Source organism: Lycorma delicatula, chromosome 9 (genome assembly GCF_047948215.1).
Source record: "Lycorma delicatula isolate Av1 chromosome 9, ASM4794821v1, whole genome shotgun sequence".
NCBI classification, from domain to species: domain Eukaryota; kingdom Metazoa; phylum Arthropoda; class Insecta; order Hemiptera; family Fulgoridae; genus Lycorma; species Lycorma delicatula.
This window is the reverse complement of record NC_134463.1, coordinates 95,800,967-95,819,755: the sequence shown is the minus strand read 5'-3', so window position 1 is coordinate 95,819,755 and position 18,789 is coordinate 95,800,967. Positions and strand designations below refer to the sequence as shown.

The 18,789-nt window shown below is 29.8% G+C and overlaps 2 protein-coding genes across 4 annotated transcripts in view; one reads left to right on the top strand and one right to left on the bottom strand.

Moving 5' to 3' along the window:
- The window catches only part of LOC142330607 (uncharacterized), a 394,400-nt gene that overhangs the window by 33,615 nt on the left and 341,996 nt on the right, over positions 1–18,789 (top strand). The window lies entirely within an intron of this gene.
- Mlc1 (Myosin light chain alkali) overlaps positions 1–18,789 on the bottom strand; it is a 34,127-nt gene that overhangs the window by 13,293 nt on the left and 2,045 nt on the right. For both annotated transcript variants that reach the window (XR_012757819.1, XM_075376007.1), the window contains exons 3-5: positions 10,798–10,938; positions 7,227–7,394; positions 2,794–2,880 (exon numbers count right to left, since the gene is read on the bottom strand). Coding sequence is in view for 1 of the 2 variants with exons in the window: in XM_075376007.1 (XP_075232122.1) it covers positions 2,794–2,880; positions 7,227–7,394; positions 10,798–10,938 (396 nt within the window). In the remaining variant the exon portion in view is untranslated. The remainder of the gene's footprint in view (positions 1–2,793; positions 2,881–7,226; positions 7,395–10,797; positions 10,939–18,789) is intronic.

Here is an 18,789-nt window from a genome sequence, read left to right as displayed (position 1 = left end):
ATTAAAGAATCGATTCTGAAGGATCGTTAATCACAATTTTTGCAAAATAACCTATCGGGTTAGAAATAATTTTTTTCATAACAGTCAACCTGTTAAACTTTTTTGAATTTAAATATTTGAATAATATGTAATTTAGATAAAAAAAATTTTAAGGAAAAATATCGTCTATGCATACATATACTTAAATATATATTAAAAAAAAATAAAATCGAATATTTCGTTATAGTTTTTGATTACACATTCCTTATTAAGCATGCATTATTAGCTTACGAGCAAAAAGAATTACATGAGCTTTAATAAAGCTGCTGTAGCATTTATTATATATATAATAATTTAAATTCTTAGCGTTTCATTTTTAATATTGAATATAAAAATCATACAATACAGCCTATGCTTTATATACAAGCTGCTATTTCTTTATTAAACTGTAAAATCAATTTATAATTGCTAATAAATTGCTACAAATCCACCTACTACTCCTGTCAACCGTTATGTATAACATAATATTTATACATATTAATGAGATGTAATTTTGTTATTATTTTAATTTAAAAGCTATATTCATCTTATAGCTTTATTGAATTATAAAATACATTTTTATAGTCGTATAATAAAATATTTATAAGTATAATAAATTTTTAACTCTTTTAAAGAAATTAAAAAGATAAAATTATAATATGACTTGCGGATTTCATTTTATAATTTTAATTTAATATACTTTATCCAAGTTAGAAATAAATGTATAGAATCAATCATACGTATTCCATTTAAAATGAATGTACCATAACGCATGGCTGCATAAATATCGCTGTAAACGCATCGATGAGATTTTCAATCCAATATATATATAAGTTACATAGAAAATATTTGCTTTCGTATAATGATTGACCTTCGCATTTTAAAATAAGATAATTCAGCATTTTTTCTGAAATTGATAACGTAAATAATTCAATTATCTTCAATAGGGTGATTATTTCAATTGTTAATTATGATAAAATTTTCTTGCGAAAATTAGCCGTTCTTCTATCTATCTAATTTATATAAAGTTGATAGTTAAAACTTTTACCCTAAAACAAATAGAAATTTTATATCCGTAGAAATAGATTAGAGATGGATTGAATCAGAGGTGGGTCTCTGGACAAAGAAGTTAATACCAGGCCTTGGCTCAGACCTGAGGACGGGTAACTCACGTTTGAGGTAACCCAAATTTTATCGAGGCATGGTAGCTTTAATAGGTACCTATGCGGCAGGAGGAGACGGTCGTCTGAAAGCTGCCGGTATTATGGAGAGCGTGATACCGCAGAATATACTGTCTTCCGGTGCCCAAACTGGGAGGAAGAGGATGATGATGCGGACGCGGTTGGGAGAGGTTACCGCAGATAATATAGTTACGATAACGCATCATGGTGAGCGGAAATAGTCAATAGTCAGTAAGATAATAGGGGACATAATCTGAAAGAAGACCCTGGAAGAAGTGGAAGATGGGTGAAGGGTGTAAGAGCTATGGCAGGGAGGACAGACCTGTTCAAGAGGGGTGAGATGCTCCGGCGTCTACCTTCAGTGATTGAACGGGGACTCCTGGGGTCCTTAGGTGGCGAAAAGAAAGACCGAGATCCGGTCTGGGGCTCCGGTAGGGGACCCTGCATTAGAGGCAGGCGCTTAGTAAAACACCGAGACCCACCCACTGGGGACGTGCTATCAGAAACGGCATATCCGGGTCTGGCATGGCTCTCCCTAGGAAGTAGAGATAACTGGCATCCTCAAGGCCGAGTTATACAACAAAAAAAGGCTTAAAATAAAACGTATTACTCATTTCATAATAATGCGTAAAGAAATGAGCTAGTAATTTGAGAACTAAATAGTTCTCAAAGAAAAGAATTAAATAATTCATTTTTTGATTGTACTACTACACAGAATAGCTTAGTGGAGTTAAACCAATCCACCGATACATAGATATATTAATGTAATTTTTTACATGATTCTTTTCAGATCTTACTGTAACAAATTACTCGATCTTTAAATATAATCAAAATTTTAACTAAAAATCACTGTACTCATTGTATAGTGATATAAAACATGCAATGAATTACTCACAAATTTAATTAAAAATACATTATTTTAAATTTTATTAATAAAATTACGACACTATCAGTTATATGCTTGACCGACTCAAAAATTGAACACGTATAAATTAATTCTGCTTGGATAAAGTATAATACAGATATATATATATATAAAACTATATACCATTTTGTAAAATGAAACAAAGTTATATGAGTAAAAGTGTTACTGCATCTTCAGCATTTCCAGGATCAAATTTTTTTTTTTAAATTTTATGATTTGTTGATTTTAATGGATTAAATATAAAAAATGTATAATTTGGAATGTTAAGCTGCGTAGAACATTCTCATGAAAGAAGAGCAAAGGGTAGATGGTTTTTAATTTTCTCATGAAACCATCCACAAAATAAATCATTCATTAATTACGAAATAGTCATTAAGAGTCGGCAGGTATATAATATATGGATAAACTATATAGTTATTAACAATCTACGTAGGGATCAAATCAATAAATTCGCTATTTATTTTGTATATAACAATCAAAATAGAGTAATGCATATAGAAACACGCAACGATTCAAAATCAATCATAAATAATTACTACAAAATTATAGAATTCTACGTTGGTTTTTATATTTATATTAAGGACTGTAATCAGGATTACCGATAACTACAAAAAAAAACTACTTCAGGATTACCATAGAAAAAAATTAATCGTTTAAAATAATACTCACGAACGTAAGGAATCATGCCATCATCATCTTCAGGGTCTAAGCAGTCCTTTAATACTTCTTCAGTTTCCTTGTCAGTTAGTCTTTCACCTAAAATAATAGCAATAATAAAATGATTTTATTTCTTAAACCTGAAATTTATCCTTAGAATTCGATTTTATATGAATGTATATGATTTTATATATATTTTTACTTTAATAAAAAAATTATAACTCTAAAAGTGTGATTATTTGATCATTTCATTTCGATATTCTTTACATTTTCTCCTACATTAAAGATAATGTATAATCAATGCTGATTTAGGAATAATTTTTAAACTTCAGACTTTAAATTAGTTTGAGTCTGGATATGACAATAAAATATCTTTGATAATAAATCTAGTCTATTTCTAGCATTATCTAATTTTAATTTGAAATAATAAATTACTAGAATGTATGGAACAAAGATTTTTTTTTATTGTAGCAACACAGCGACTTTACAATCTGTTCGCAGCAAGGTAATTGAACAATAAGTAAATGAGATGTATTTGAACTAACCACAGACCCAGTGGCTTGTGACTTAATGAAATGGAAGAGCACACTCTGTAGGTTAGACCATAAAGTCACCTAACTGAAATGATTAGGCAAACCAAGAATGTTTGTTCTTCAGCAATCTTGAAAAATCACTCTGATCGTGTTGTCTAATAAATTGACCGCCAAATAATTCGGGTGCCGATCCAAACGATTTTGATACCGTAGGCTGATCAGAGAGATTTCCTGCCGAACGGTTCGCAACTTAAGATCATTTTATATAACGCTATATTTATGTACCAGGATATGTTGAACAGTTTTCGCAGTGTTTTTGTTTGGTAGCGTTCAAGTATGTCAATACTGGAGTTGAACGCTGTACCTCACAATTCAAGCCCGTAAGTCCAAACAGGCACAAAGATAAAGGTCGAAGATTTGTGTGAAAGTGTGTAAATTCTTTGACTTTCATAGAAATGTAAAGAATAATTTTAGTTTACCTTCGTTGAAAAAGTTTTAAAAGTTGTCTTAATAAAATTTTGGATAAAAATAATACAATTCAAATCTAAAAAAAGAAACCGCAATTTTTTCCACTGCGCATCAAGAAAGAAATTAACCAGATATTGCCTTTAATTTAAAGGTATGTTTGTTCTAGATTAACAAATTTAATACAGCAGGAACAGCTGATAAATAAAAGAATACAGATGTATATATTAATTTATTTTTCCTTTTTTAAGTTGACTGTTTGGTAAAGTTGTTATTTTGTGGCATAACTGCATGTCAAACTTCAAAATTCCTTATTCCTGAGTAAAACTGAACTAAACTAATTAAAAGCAGTTAATTCTCTTTGGTTGATCGTTCTCTTCTTCAATCTCTTTTCTTCTTTATACTTCATCCTTTCTTGTTTAGAAAACTAACGTGGGATTTACATCAACTTCCATCCTGCTTCTATTTATATCTTACATTATATCATTACATTTACATTATATCTTCTAATTACAGGCGATTCAACTGTTTTTTATTACTGAAACTTTGGGGACAGTGATTTTTTATCGTGCTCTTGGAAACTATTTGAGGATTGTGTGATTAAAAAGCTAAATTAAGGGTTTAAATACAAATAAGTAGATTTAGACCTCCTACTTTTCAAAAAATCTCAAATTTGAAATTAAAATTCATTGTCATCCAAAGTTAATTTTTTTTTTAAATTTGTAGAGTGAGTATATCTATTTTTAACTTTAACCAAGTCCTAAAAAAAAAATTTTCTTAAGTCGTAACCTTCAATAAGCATGATTAATTAGAGGTTTTATTAGTGACAACAATGCTCTATCAAGAAACTTTAGATTTTAATCCTATTGTGGGTAAAATTAATTAATAAATTTGGAAGAAGGAAGGAATTTAGTTGCAGAATACATTTTCGTGAAGGAATAAAAATAATTACAAAATATTTCTTGAATTTAACTTTTCTTGTTCATATTTCTTGTAGGAATAAAAAAATAACTATAACTTGTTATTTCACCCAGTCGTTTTAATATTAAACGTATATTTAGAAACACCATTCAAGTTCAATTTTGAAAAATCAATATGAGAAAAGGTCACGTTCAAAATAATACTGATTTATTCATTTGGGTTATTTTTCATTAACCGAAATATATTTTTTCGTATTTCATATACATTTAAACTTTTTTCCCCAATGTATTGCTTTACTTTGTAAATAAAGCAACTAAACGCTTCAAGAAATAAAATACCATCTTTAGTTAAATTGTTTTTTTATTAAAAACTCGTATTTACATTTTAATATTCTGTGTATTTTCTAACACAAGAAAAAAAGTTTTTTTTTATAATTAACTTTTTTACCGTAATTACGGCGTTAACCTTATCTTTAAGGGCAATTTGACGGTCTGGAACGCCTCACCTATTGGTGGATAGACACGTAAATTAATTCTGAGAGTAGATGTATGGGTGCAGAGATGACTGGGTGAGGTAGGTTTCTATATCACGCAGCTCCTTTCTGGACGTGGTGAGTTTGAAGCCTACCTGCATCGATTTGGAAGGAGAAAGTCTCCTCTATGGAGGTAATGCGATTTTGAAGTTACCGTTAAGCACACCATCTACCAGTGCCAGCGTTGGGACGAGATCAGACAAGATGTCGGGTTAAGCTGGCTTTCTACGGAAGAAACAATTCCATACATGTTGACTTGAAGAGCGGAATGGGACAAAGTAGTACACCTAGCAACAAGTATCCTGAAAACTAAAGCGAGAGAAGCTAGAGAATGGGATAGCCTGATTTAGAACCCAGATCAGTAAGAGGACAGAAGATTATCTAGCAAGGAATCAGAGTTATATATAAATGACCTGAGACTCAGGCGAAGAAAGTGACCTGATGGTGATGGGGCGAAGGACAACCCCCTGTGAAGCCGTCGTGCGTGTGCACTTGTGCGGATGGGCGACGGTGATGAAGCACGTGGACTCTGGACGCTTGGACCCTAAAGGCAATTCCTGGGGCCGCGCATGCTTAACTGCAGGACCGCCCCGAAGGTGGAGAAATGGTGAGATAGGAGTTTTAGTCGGTAGGGTCGGTAACGGGTTTTAGGGTAGGGTAAGGGTACACATAGACATGTGTACCCACACTCTACCGACTAACCTATGTGCGGGTACACTTAGGCATGTGTACCCGCACCCTATGTGTAATAAGAGCCTTCTTAATAACATCTAGCCAAACCCGTGCGAGTCCGACACTCCCCCATTTATGTGGGGTGCGTAAATGGCATTTCTCAGACTCATCTATAACAAAAAAGAGAGAGAGAGAGAGAGGTCGTCTTGTAACTCAAATTTAAATTATTGCTATATTCTTATTAAGATATAATGCTTTAAATTTTTGGTGGTATCAGCAGCAACTCCGTATAGGATAGGAACGGAGGGGGGGTGACGACCGGAATCGTCACAAGGCATAAGGTGGGTGTCTTCCCCTACGGCGGTTGGGATGGTATTAACAGTAGTTTCAACCTATTAATTCAAACTAACAGCTTATTCTCGTATTCTGATAAGACCATATATCGTAATCATGGCTAGCATTTTACCTTCATAAACCGATAGAGTTTTTTATTTTAATTTATTTTTTCACATAATTTATTCTATTTTATAATTGTATGTCTAATATTTTTAATAATGAATATTTTACAAAAAACATTATGAAATATGATCATGTATGTAATGTAAAAGTTGAACGTTTCAAATTGAAAAGTGAAGTCGCTGTCAAATAAACCTCGATAAAGATAATATACTTTTAATTGACAAAAACGTTTCTGTCTGATAATAATTATATTTTTAAATATATCGCTTATTTATCAGCTTTATTTTACTTAAAAATTATTTTTAGTAGAAATAAATTTATATTATAATTTGTATTTCCATATATTAAAAACAAATTAATTGTTTTAATTTAAGGGACAATGTATAACTCGACTACAGTAGTTTATTTATTAATTTTTTTCTACAATATGAATAGATTACTACCAAGAGGTTTTGTCTTTGTGAATAGAAGGAGAGGTATGTGACGTCATGCTGAGGTGTTTCCTTGAGGCGAGAAAACACACTGCTAGCTCCTTAAATGTTTACCTTAAACCTTAACCTTTCACAGTTAACTTCCCCTCACCTAAGTAATTTTTTTTTTAATTCCATTATATTTCTATTAGTTGAATAAAAAATGCAGGCCGTGAGTCGAAAATTTAATTCTAAAAAAATTAAGAAAGATTTTGGTTTGTTTTAATTTAATTAGTTTTTTGTTATTTTTTCATAATATTATTTATACCTCTTAATGAAAAATTAAGTTTTAAAATTTAATTTAATGGCTTATAAATTAAAATAAAAATTTGTAAAAAATATATTTTTTACAAATTTTTATTTTAATTTATAAGCCATACGTTTTTTGCTTACCAAGTGACAAAAGAATGTGAGACAATTCAGCACCCATCATTAAACCGTTTTCTTGCTTGTCGTACAATTTCAAACATTCAATGAAGTCCTCATACACTCCATTATCCTTATCCTTTTTGGCCTGGCTGTAGATTGGAAGGAATTCGTCGACTTTCAATGTCTTCTCACCTAATTATACAGTAATATTATCAGTTTAATTATTATATTTAACAGTAATGGTAGAATGATATAAGACAGTAATATTTTTTTCATATAGTTTCAATTTCAAAGAAATTCTTCCGATAAAACCTATTTTTTAATGTTTTTATTTATTTTTTGTAATAACATAATTTATTACACAATTATGAGTATATTTATATCAATTTTTGCGAATTCTTTATTTTATTAACTGTAATTTAAGTTTTAGATGATTTACCTCTCTATTTTTCCTTGAATATTGATTGATTTACTACTCTATTTTGCTTATTTTGACTTACCCCTGTTGATTTGGTAAAAATAACAAATCTTAGCAATACTTTGACGCCACATCCGACCTTCTGGATAATTGATTTTGTATGTTATCATCTTTTGCTTTTCATCTCATCTTAAAATTTACAGTTTTAATTTTTTGAATTAAAAATACGGGTGATTCAAAAAGGACATCACTACTTTAAAAGCAAATAAAACTTTATTGAGATAACTTACAGATTTGGTTGAGATCTCAAATCTTCAAAAACACATTAAATTTCCCACCCGATATTCACATTAGTTCGATATGGTCTCCATAATTTTGTAACGCGACATACATCTCAACTGAAGTCGATTTTATTCCAAATTGTAGCCAGCAAATAGCGAGTTAATTCTAAAGCTGCGGCGTTAATTCGAGGCCTTAGCTCAACACGATCAGCAGGAAAAGGTCAACCTGATCGTACATAAACCTGATCTTTAATAAAACCGTACAAAAAAAATCTAGCGGAGTCAAATCTGGGGAGCAAGGTGGTCATGCAATTGAACCGTAACGACCAATTCACCGACCTGGGCATTGAATATCAAGAAAATTTCAGACTTCAAAAAAGTAGTGACTTGGTGCCCGGTCTTGTAATGGCATTCACCTCGATTATCATTGTCTAACTGAGGAATTACAAAATTTTGAAGCGTGCCCAGATAAACAATACCTTTTACGGTTGCTTCCTGAAAGAAGAACGACCGTTTTGTCTGGAAGAAGAACAATCTGTCCTGACGAAGGAGAGGTGCCAAAAGTAAATTTTACGCCTACTAGGAGGCTCCCTACAGTACTCTCTACGAAAATAAGTTGAACTGCAGTTGCTAACTGCAAATCGTGAAATCAAAAGAGTCAGCGAGCATGTTCCGCACCATTATCCTCAGTATCTCTATTTAACAACACTGGTTACAGCGCTGGTGACCAGATTTGGTACTAATGAACTACGTGAGTAAAAACTTGATATATTTTTCCCTGATATGAGACCTCAACCGTATCTATAAGTTATCTAAATAAATTTTTATATCCTTTTAAAGTTATAAAGTCCTTTTTGAATCAACAGGATATTTATATAATAAACAAAAGAAAAAAATAAATTTAATCGTAATGATAAAATAAAATAAGAATAAATAACAATGCATACATCTTTAATGATTAAAAACAAGAAAATGTTTAAAAATTATTAAAAAATAAAAACAAAACCCAGTAGCAATAATAATTATATTAATATGTGGAAAGAAATAATTACGTTGCAGCCAAATAAATATAAATAAAAAATTAAGAAATTTTTTTAAGAATCAACTCGCCACTGAGAAACTCTTTGAAGCTTTTTCGTGGAAATATGGAAATTAAATTTTATAGCTTATTAAAAATGTCATGCCTAACCGGGATTTGAATCCGGGACTACCGGGTGAAGGACCAAGAAACTACCACTTTGCCTTGAGATCGGCATTTAATTTATTAATGTAATTATTTTTTTATTATATTATTTTGTCATAATATTATGAAAAACTAAATAATTATGTATTTATATTGGTTTACTTGGAACTTCTCCCGCCACCACCCCAATCGGTCGCGCTATAGCATAAGACCGAATGTCTGTGCCACAAACGGCAATTGAGCCTCGAATAATTTAGCGATCAGTATCATAACATAGTTCCTACAGCTTACCTAACAGCGTGAGGAGAGTAAGCGTGGTGCCATACTACATCGGCTTAGTGTCCCAACCGCTCACTTGTCATATATTTGCTAAAATGGGTAGGGGCACCCCGTCAACTACTAAAAATATATATGACATTCATAATAAAATTTATTTCATCTAGGCAGCAGTTCGTTGCCACGCCTAGGTCGCTGAATTCCAGCAAGTACCTGTCCACCATTTTATAGCGCTTGGAACCATAATAACTGGCTGATGGTCAGCCATACTCAGGATTAGCTTCCCACGGCAATGCGGTAAGAGTCTTTCCCTTAAGCAAACTACGGATCCCGGTTGAACAAAGCAACCGCATCTAGGAACTCCCACACGGTCTGACAATGCGGCTCTCGCCACATTGACTCGCTTGTGAGTGGCTAATTTTCCCCTTGATCTCTAAGTTCCAGGGTGTCACGGTCTCTGGTCCCTCCAAGAGTAGGGTAGTCAAACGTCAGGTGTTCATTTGACTGGATCTCCCCGCAGACGCACAGCTCATCAGCTGCCAGGCGGAACCGAAACAGATATTGGTTCAAGTTAGCGTGGTTGGTGAGCACCCGGGCACCCGTTGCCCTTAAAAACGAGCTCAAGGCATACCATCTTTCCAAATTCTGTATAAACTTATACAAGGATCTTTCCTTAGTCGTAGTGTCCCATTCCAGCTGCTATGCTTCCATCGCGAGGCTCTGCAGCCTCTTTAACAGGTGGGAGATGGGCAACTGAACGAAATTTGGATCCGGTGCATTGTGATCACCGTTTCGTTCCGGTACCCGTGTATTTATATATCGATACAGAAGTAATTATATTTAGCTTCTAATTTATATGTTAGAAAATAATAAATATTCGTGAAAGTCTGAAGATATCGCATAATAATTGTATTTTTTCTGACATATTTACTTTTCAGTTTAAAATATTAACTTTAGTTTTCCTTAAATTATCTGTAAAACCAAAATGATAGATCTTGGATAACATTTTAAGTACATGATCGCTTTATCAGTTCTGTTATTCACGTTATTTTAGGTTACAGCAGCAAATGTAACGATGACCCCGGATACAAGATATTTTAATCATTAATTTATTTCTTCATCGATTTTATCTTCAGGGGGTTGATTCTACTACAAGTATTTTCTCGTCTGCGAATCCGTTAATTATTCCCTGCTTGTTGTCGACCCCCGATACCAAAAAACAAATATTACATAAAAAAAATTAATTTCTTGTTTCTCTGCTGTCTTCATTGACGAGAAATATAATATTTATGCATATAAATATTTTCTTTAATTATTTCCTTGTTTTTTTTTCATTAATAAATTATTTTTATAAACATTTAAATAAAATATTAAAAAGTTAATTTTATTTAAAAAAAAGAAATAATAATAAATAGGTAAATTGAATGAAGTACATACCCTTTTTCTTGGTTCCTCCAAGTTTCTCAATAAGTGCCAGTGTGGGGTTGAGTCCTAAGGCCCTGAGGCAGTCTCCAAGATAAAAAGCGTCAACTTTGCCCACTCCATCGAAATCATAGATTCCAAAGATGAAATTTGCTCCTATAAATAAATAAATCATGTAATAATTATAATTAATAATGATAATAATTTTCATAATAGAGCCTTACCTTTAACTAATTTACATTAATTTGATTTTTTCAATTAATTTTCTTGTTCAAAAAAATATTTCGTTTGCTATTTGTAAAAAAATAAAAATTACTGTTCTTATAGCGTTCCTTTTCTGTTATTTAACTGATTTTATTAAAAAACAAGAATTTTTTACAATTTACAGGTTTGATTTCTTTCAAAAGTATTATAACACACTTCCAATATAATGTTTAACACTACTAAACTACTCATTTTACGTAATTTTAATATTTTATATTGTTTTTGAAATGCATTTTCAAGTCTGTTTAGCATTCAAAAATTTCGTCCTTAGTGGGCGTCCCTTTACAACTCCTACATTAACTATCGCTTTATTCCGTGGTTTATGATGTACGACATGGAGTGTGTGTTGCTTTGTTTTGGTTTTAAATTTAAATGAATTCGTTTTTGTATTTTGTTTGTATTCTGTTGTACTTTATTCCTGTCCTGTACTTTATAGTTGCTTATTTATTTATAAATTTTACTGTACGTTTTTGTTATCCGAAACAGTTTAGATCACTCTGTTGCTCGTGTTTTCTCATCCGATAATAACATTTAATAAAAACAAAATTAATAAATAAAAGTATTTTTTTTTTTAGTTGTTATTCGGAAACAAAGTATTTCCGCCAAACTAATTTCATTATTTTCATCAGAAGAATACGCAAGTAAATATTAGTGGATCCTCCTCAGTATCCTTCAGGAATTATAAATAAATATATATTTATATATTATTTTATTTATATATGTATATATAAATAAAGAAAAAGTATATTTTTAAATCCAGCTAATCATAAAATATTTTTAAATGTCAGTTTCTTTAAAAAAAAATCTAAAATCAACATATTTTAAAAAAATATTTCGTTTTTGTTATTATTTGGGTATTATTGTTTGTAGGTTTTAAAAAAAAAATTCCATTAGCATTAATTTCTAAAAACTTTTAATTTGCAGTTTTACTTTTACTTTTAAATAAAAAAACTTTGTACTATCGAACAACTAATAATTAATAACTCTAGATGATACATCAGAGAATTAGTAAGTAAAGAAAATTGAGAAGTTTTTTTTAAATTAGAAACTTTTTTGTTTTTTAACCTCCGGGTCTGCCGTCAGGTTTTGCTTCAGAGGATGAGATGAATGATTTGTAGCGTGTGTGAAAATGCCATGCCTGACCGGGATTCGAACCTGGAACCTCCGGATGAAAGGCCGAGACGCTACCACTCGCGGAACGGAGGCCGGCCTTCGTGGACCTCTTGGACTTTCTTTTTCCTGTTTAGTCTCCGGTAATTGCCTTTCAGATAATACTTCAGAGAACGAATGAAGATAATATGTATGATTGTAGTCTTGTACAGTCTCAGTTCGACCATTCCTGAGATGTGTGATTAATTGAAACCCAACCGCCAAAGAACACCGGTATCCACGATCTAGTATTCAAATCCTTGTAAAAATAACTACCTTTATATTTGGACTTGAACGCTGGAACTCTCGACTTCCAAATCAGTTGATTTGGGAAGACGCGTTCAACACTACACCAACCCGGTGGGTTAAGGACTTCTTAGACTAAAAGAACTTAACATAACGTAATTGTTACATACCAATAATAATATATTTGATATTTAAAATTCATTGATAATTTTATGAATGGAAACACAAAAATATAAAAAATTCTTTATCTTTTTTTTAAACCTAAAAATCTTGGGATATAACTTATGTAAAATACCATAATGTGCTATTTACAAAATAAAAATAAAATTTTATAGTAAATGTAAATCTATTTTATTTCTTAATTTACATACGTCTATATATATATATGTTATATATATATATTTACATATTTTATATATTTATTTTACATATATTTTTTATATTTACATATATATATATTTTTTTTTTGTATATATTTTTACAATTATTCTGTCGGAAATACTATATCTACGTGGATAATTTATTCAGTAATGGTTTGGGTTCTTACAAGTTGAGATTCTGAAAACCTTTATCTTAGATTAGATTTTCCGATAATATCACTGGAACTCGTATATCATTTTATGTCAAACCCCCTAAATGTTTACATTCTTTACTACACACATTCATACGCTTGTGTGACCACCGTACACACACATACACACAAACAAAGAAAGAGAAGTATATTTACATTGAATGTATGTGTAAATATTGTCTAGGAGCGCATGGGTGATTTTTATTCTCGACTATAAAATGTATGAAACGAATACTGTATATCATTATATATTGTAAATAAATGTAATCAGTCATATAAGACAAGGCATCGAATGAAAAAAATTACCAATAAAAGACTGATGACTCGCTATGTATTTTCTACGCTAAAATTTTAGTGTTAAATGTCTAATTTCATAGATAGACAAGAGCATACCCACTCTTAAACGTTTAAAAATGATAAAATATGAATAAATGTACAAAATATGTAATTTTTTCGAGATGTTGAAATCGGATAATACTAAAGATCATTTATTATGGAAAAATTATAATGTACATTATTATAATGTACATTATATCAGATTAATTTTTTTTTTTTTTTTTTTAATAGTTATTAACTAACTAACTTTTGAACTACTAAATGTAAAAACAAATTGAGGTTTTAACACGGTTTATTACGTTAAACGTTTTTAAATTTTGTGATTTTCTTGAGAAATTTCAATCAATTTGAATAAAATTTATAGAAATTATCTAAATTAAAAAATACGCGACCCATTTATCGTATTTTTTCACGTAGTGCATACATTCAATGAGATTATAAGTAGATTCAATAAAAAAATTATTGTTGTGCATATTTACGGAGAGTTCAGTCTGTATTTAAGGTACATTTTTAACATTTTTCAGTAATCATACTGTATATGATGGCCATTTAAACAGAATACGGTAATTCAAAATGAAATTTTGAGAGAATATTTTAATCATAATCTACATTAGAATCGGCAATGATACGTGTAAAAGTGAAATCTAAAAGAGGAGAAAGAACAAAGTCTATTACAGTTGCTGATATTAAAGAAAGCAATTATACTAGTGTTAAACAAACAGATCGATATCAAATTATGGAAACGGCTTCATATTCAAAACTAAGGGATACTGGGAAATAGAAAAAAAGCAGATCTACATAGTTACTTTATCGCCTGTAATTTTTGTCCGCCATCTTGGATCCATTACATTGAATGAAACTTTTTTTTTTAATAGGAAGGTGAACGTGTAATACATGATTTTAATGTAAATTTTTACGAAAAAAACGAAGGTGAGACCTGTTTCTTGATAAATGTCTTCTTTTTTGAGTTATAAGCAATCAGATTTGCAAAAAACGGAAAAATCGCTATAGTAACAAAACGAGGAAAAACGTTCCGTAGTAACTTTTTCGTATTGCCTTCAGATTATGTACAATAATAAACTTTAAATAGTTAATATTGGAATTAATGGCCCAAACACTAATAATAAATAACGCTAATAATAAAATATATAACAATTATAATTTGCAAAATTACAAAATAAATGGCCACTGATATTATTTACTTTAATTATCGCAATATTTAATTTGAAAATTTAGTAAAATATTTTCGGTCTTAAATTACTTAATACAATAAGTTTTGATTAAAATTTAAACAATTTTAACTTAAAAAAATACATTACAAATTTAGAGTAGTAATCAGCTGTTTACTTGTAATTTGAATTACGCTACAATGCAACTTATTTTTCATTTTGACTTCTTACCTGAACACTCAAGTATTGTATTTGATTGTATTAATTAATTATTTACTGGAGAATTAAGTTGTAGTGGCTCAAATATTTATACCGCAGGGAAAATTTTATTATTATTTTCGTTTATTCATTAACTTTATCAAATAATAATTGAACCCTTAAGTGAAACTGAACGAATAACTAGATGACGTAATGATGTACGGGCATGGTAGAGTTCAACCTTTACAAAAGATATGCGATTTATTTTTTTATTTTCTATTTTTTTTCTTGAAGATGTCGCTACATAACTTTGAAGCTTGTGAGTGGGATATGGAAATGTAGCTAGCGTATGAAAAATGCCTTGCCTAATCGGGATTCGAAGCCAGGACCTCCGGATAAAAGGCCGAGATGCTACCACTCACGCCACGGAGACCGGCAGTTAATAATAGATTTCAAAACGGAATCAATTAGTAAATCAATTATGATCAAGAAAGTACAACTGTTTAAAGTTTATTATTAGATATATTCCTGACGAAATAAAAAAAAGTTACTACGGGGCGTTTTACCTGGTTTTATTGCTACCGTGCTTTTTTTTTGTTTTTGCAACTTTGATTATTTACAATTCAAAAGGCATTTATCGAGAAACGGTTTTCAGCGCCGTTTGTGTAGTAAAATTTTACCTTAAAATCATGTATCACATGTCCAGCTTTCTTTAAAAAAAAACATTTCCATTTAATGTTGCGAACACAAATTGCGGATAAAAATTTCAAACACGCCTTAAAGTAGTAATTTTCTAACTATGTAGATCCGTACTTGTTTCTACTTCCTAGTATCCTTTAATTTTGAAACATTAAGCCGTTTTCATTCTTTAATATCTATCATAAACCTCTTTTTATATCTATGTAAGAATTAGAGGAAATTCTTGAAAATATTTAGAGAGTATTTAACTCTAAAACATGAAACAACATAGGAAAAGGGAAAGTATAGAGGCTTTGAAGTATACTATTACATGAGGATGTTGAAAATTATATAGACTGATTAAGATTGAAATGAAATAGTGTTAAAATAAATAGGAAATGAGAGAATTTTGTGGTAGAATCTTTTAACGAGACAAACAAGGGTGATGATGAGGACCGTATATTAAATTTCGGAAATAGAGGAATGTGTAGAGAGGGAAAAACAGTAGATATAAGGACTGGAATGTATATAGAAAATAGAAAACCGATGATAAAGAGTAGTAAATATATTGAAGTTAAAATTTTAGAATAAAACAAGAACGAATGGAAATTGACCATACCACGTATAACCTATAAAAAAAAGTGTAATAAAAAACATTTTTTTTTATAATATCCCATATAAACTTGAAGTTCTGCATGGGAATATGAAATGGAAATTTTGTAGCTATGAAAAATTCCGTGCCTAACCGAGATTTGAACCCGGAATTTCCCGCTCCACCACGAAGATCGATTTACTTATGAATATTCCGGAAGTTTCCAGATATTTCAAGCAGGTTCCCGGATTCGGAGCTTGTAGACAGCCGCTTCTCTTGTTCGTGTCGTGTGAGTGAGGTATAGTCTTGTATAGACTCAGTCCGACCATACCAGTGACGAGTGGTTAATTGAAACCCAACCACTATCGTTGAAAGCATCCACGATCTAATTTTCAAATACGAAAAAATATAGTAATGCAATCCGAATCATCCGTTAATATTAATGTAATGAGACCAGATAAATAATCAGAGTAAAATATATTTTAGAAATCTGTAAAATATTGAATGATAGAATATAATTGTTAAAAAAATAAATCATGTATTTTTTAAAATTCGCTATTCTTTTATTTAGATTATTATTGACTTTACATCTATATTTATTTTATTGAGATAAACATTCAGATATTACAAAAACCTAAACATAAATTAAAAAAAAGAAAGGCAATCGCTAAAGATTTTGAACGAACTGTCGTCGTCCCTTGAAATTTTTAAAATTGTTTCCTATAGATTTTTTCTAACATTCTCTTCTGCCTAGTTTTATTTTATTTAAAATCTTTCCCTAGACTCCTTCATTAACTAATAATCACAAAAATGTTTCTGCATAATGTCGGAGGTCCCTGTTCAATCCAACAAAAAAAAATTTCTTTAAAAGCGTGGTTGTACATTTTTTAAATTCTAATCTTTATCGTATTAATATTTTAAATAGAATTATCAAAAATTTTAATCAAAGTTAAGATAAGTTCATTAACCAATTAAAAAATCGGTTCAGCCCTTCTTTGGTGTTTAGACAAACTGTCATATGGATATAGGTAGTTAAAAGAGTATGACCTAGTTTGCTTTCTTTTTATATAAAATACTTTTTATCTTTGTATAAAAAATATAACTTTACAGAATATTATTTATAAAGTAATAATAAAAAAGATTTTTTTCCTGTTTAATCTGATGTATAAATTATTAAAAGAAATCTTCATTAGTAGAGTACGTTATACTTTTAATATTTAATATTATACAATACAAAACGTTTTTCCTTTTGCGGTGAAACACGTCTATAAATAAATATATTCTACTCATCAGGAATAATAATAAACTGTTTTTTTTTATGATAGAACAAAAGTTATTAAAGTAAACGAACATTTTTATCTAAAATTAATATAATTTAAAACATTTCCTAATAAAATGACAGAATATATTAAGAATTTTTTTCTGTCTGCAATAAAATAAATAATACAATAAAGAATTACAGTCTGAAAAAATTTCAAGTAAAGGGAATGCGAGAGAGATCTAAAGATGACGTCAAAGCTTCGTCGCGATGCTAATAATAACCCAGCAGTACAAGACGTTCTACCTTATAAGACCCCGACTAGCTGAAATCTTAAACTGAACGCCGCGAAACTTTAGAGTTAATCTAATTTCAAAACATTAGCGCCACATTTCATCTGTTTAAATATACATATCTCTTCAAGGTTATTTTTTGTGTAGATAATGAAATTAAAATTTTGTTTAATTTTTATGTTAGCCACGTAATTTCGTCAGAAAATGTGTAAGAGTATATAAATAAAAAGTAACTTTTTTTTTAGACCAGTGCACCGTAATATATTTTGAACCATTTTCTATTTTTGTCATCTATCCTGAAATTTAATGTAAAAATAAAGTTATTTTATTAACATGGAAAAATAATATAATGAATTATTCCATCTATTAAAACAATAAAAATAATTATTATTTTATTTCTTAAACTCCTTCGTAACAATTATTCTTCTAATTAATTAAGTTATAAAAATCTGAATCCATTATATAATCATGCTGACGTAATTATTTAATAAATTATTAAAAATATATAAAATTAAATCAAGTAAAATTGTACAATATGAATAATAAAAAAATACATCTTTAAGACAGCGAAAAGAATTAGTTATTTTATAATTTAAATAACGCCAACTTGATTTACTTTGAAAAGATAAATTCATGAGTTTATAACTGTAGTTATTAATTAACATCAACGGTATATGAATATAGCTTATTGCTAAATAAGCATTTTGTTGCTTTTCATCTCCATTAGAGATTTTTGAAATGAACATTTTGATTTTCAGATTACACTGTGCTAGGCATTTTAGTCAATCAATGAATTTTTAGAATAATAAATGAATGTAAAGTTAGTTGACCCTCACCAACTCAGTGTGTATTTTATATATATATATATATATATATATATATATATATATATATAATTTGTTCTTTAAAATGTTAAAAAAACTTCTAAATGACTTTATATATGATTTTTAATTTAATTTCACCGATCTTTTTTTAGATTTTTATTTTTTTTAAATTTATTAATTCATATTATGTGAATTATTTACTGAGATCAGATGTGTAATAATTACCATAAATGGAATATCTGAATACATATGGCATGTGTAATTTTTCAAACTCAGTGTAGACTGATAAATAAAATTATATTCGGCTCGTTGAAGAAGACATCGGGAAACCACTTCACTCCTTTTTTTACTAAGTAAATCTGACATAGATTGCTTGTAATTCTAGAAATCGGCTATGCAATTATATATGTCGTTACATGAATTTAGCAA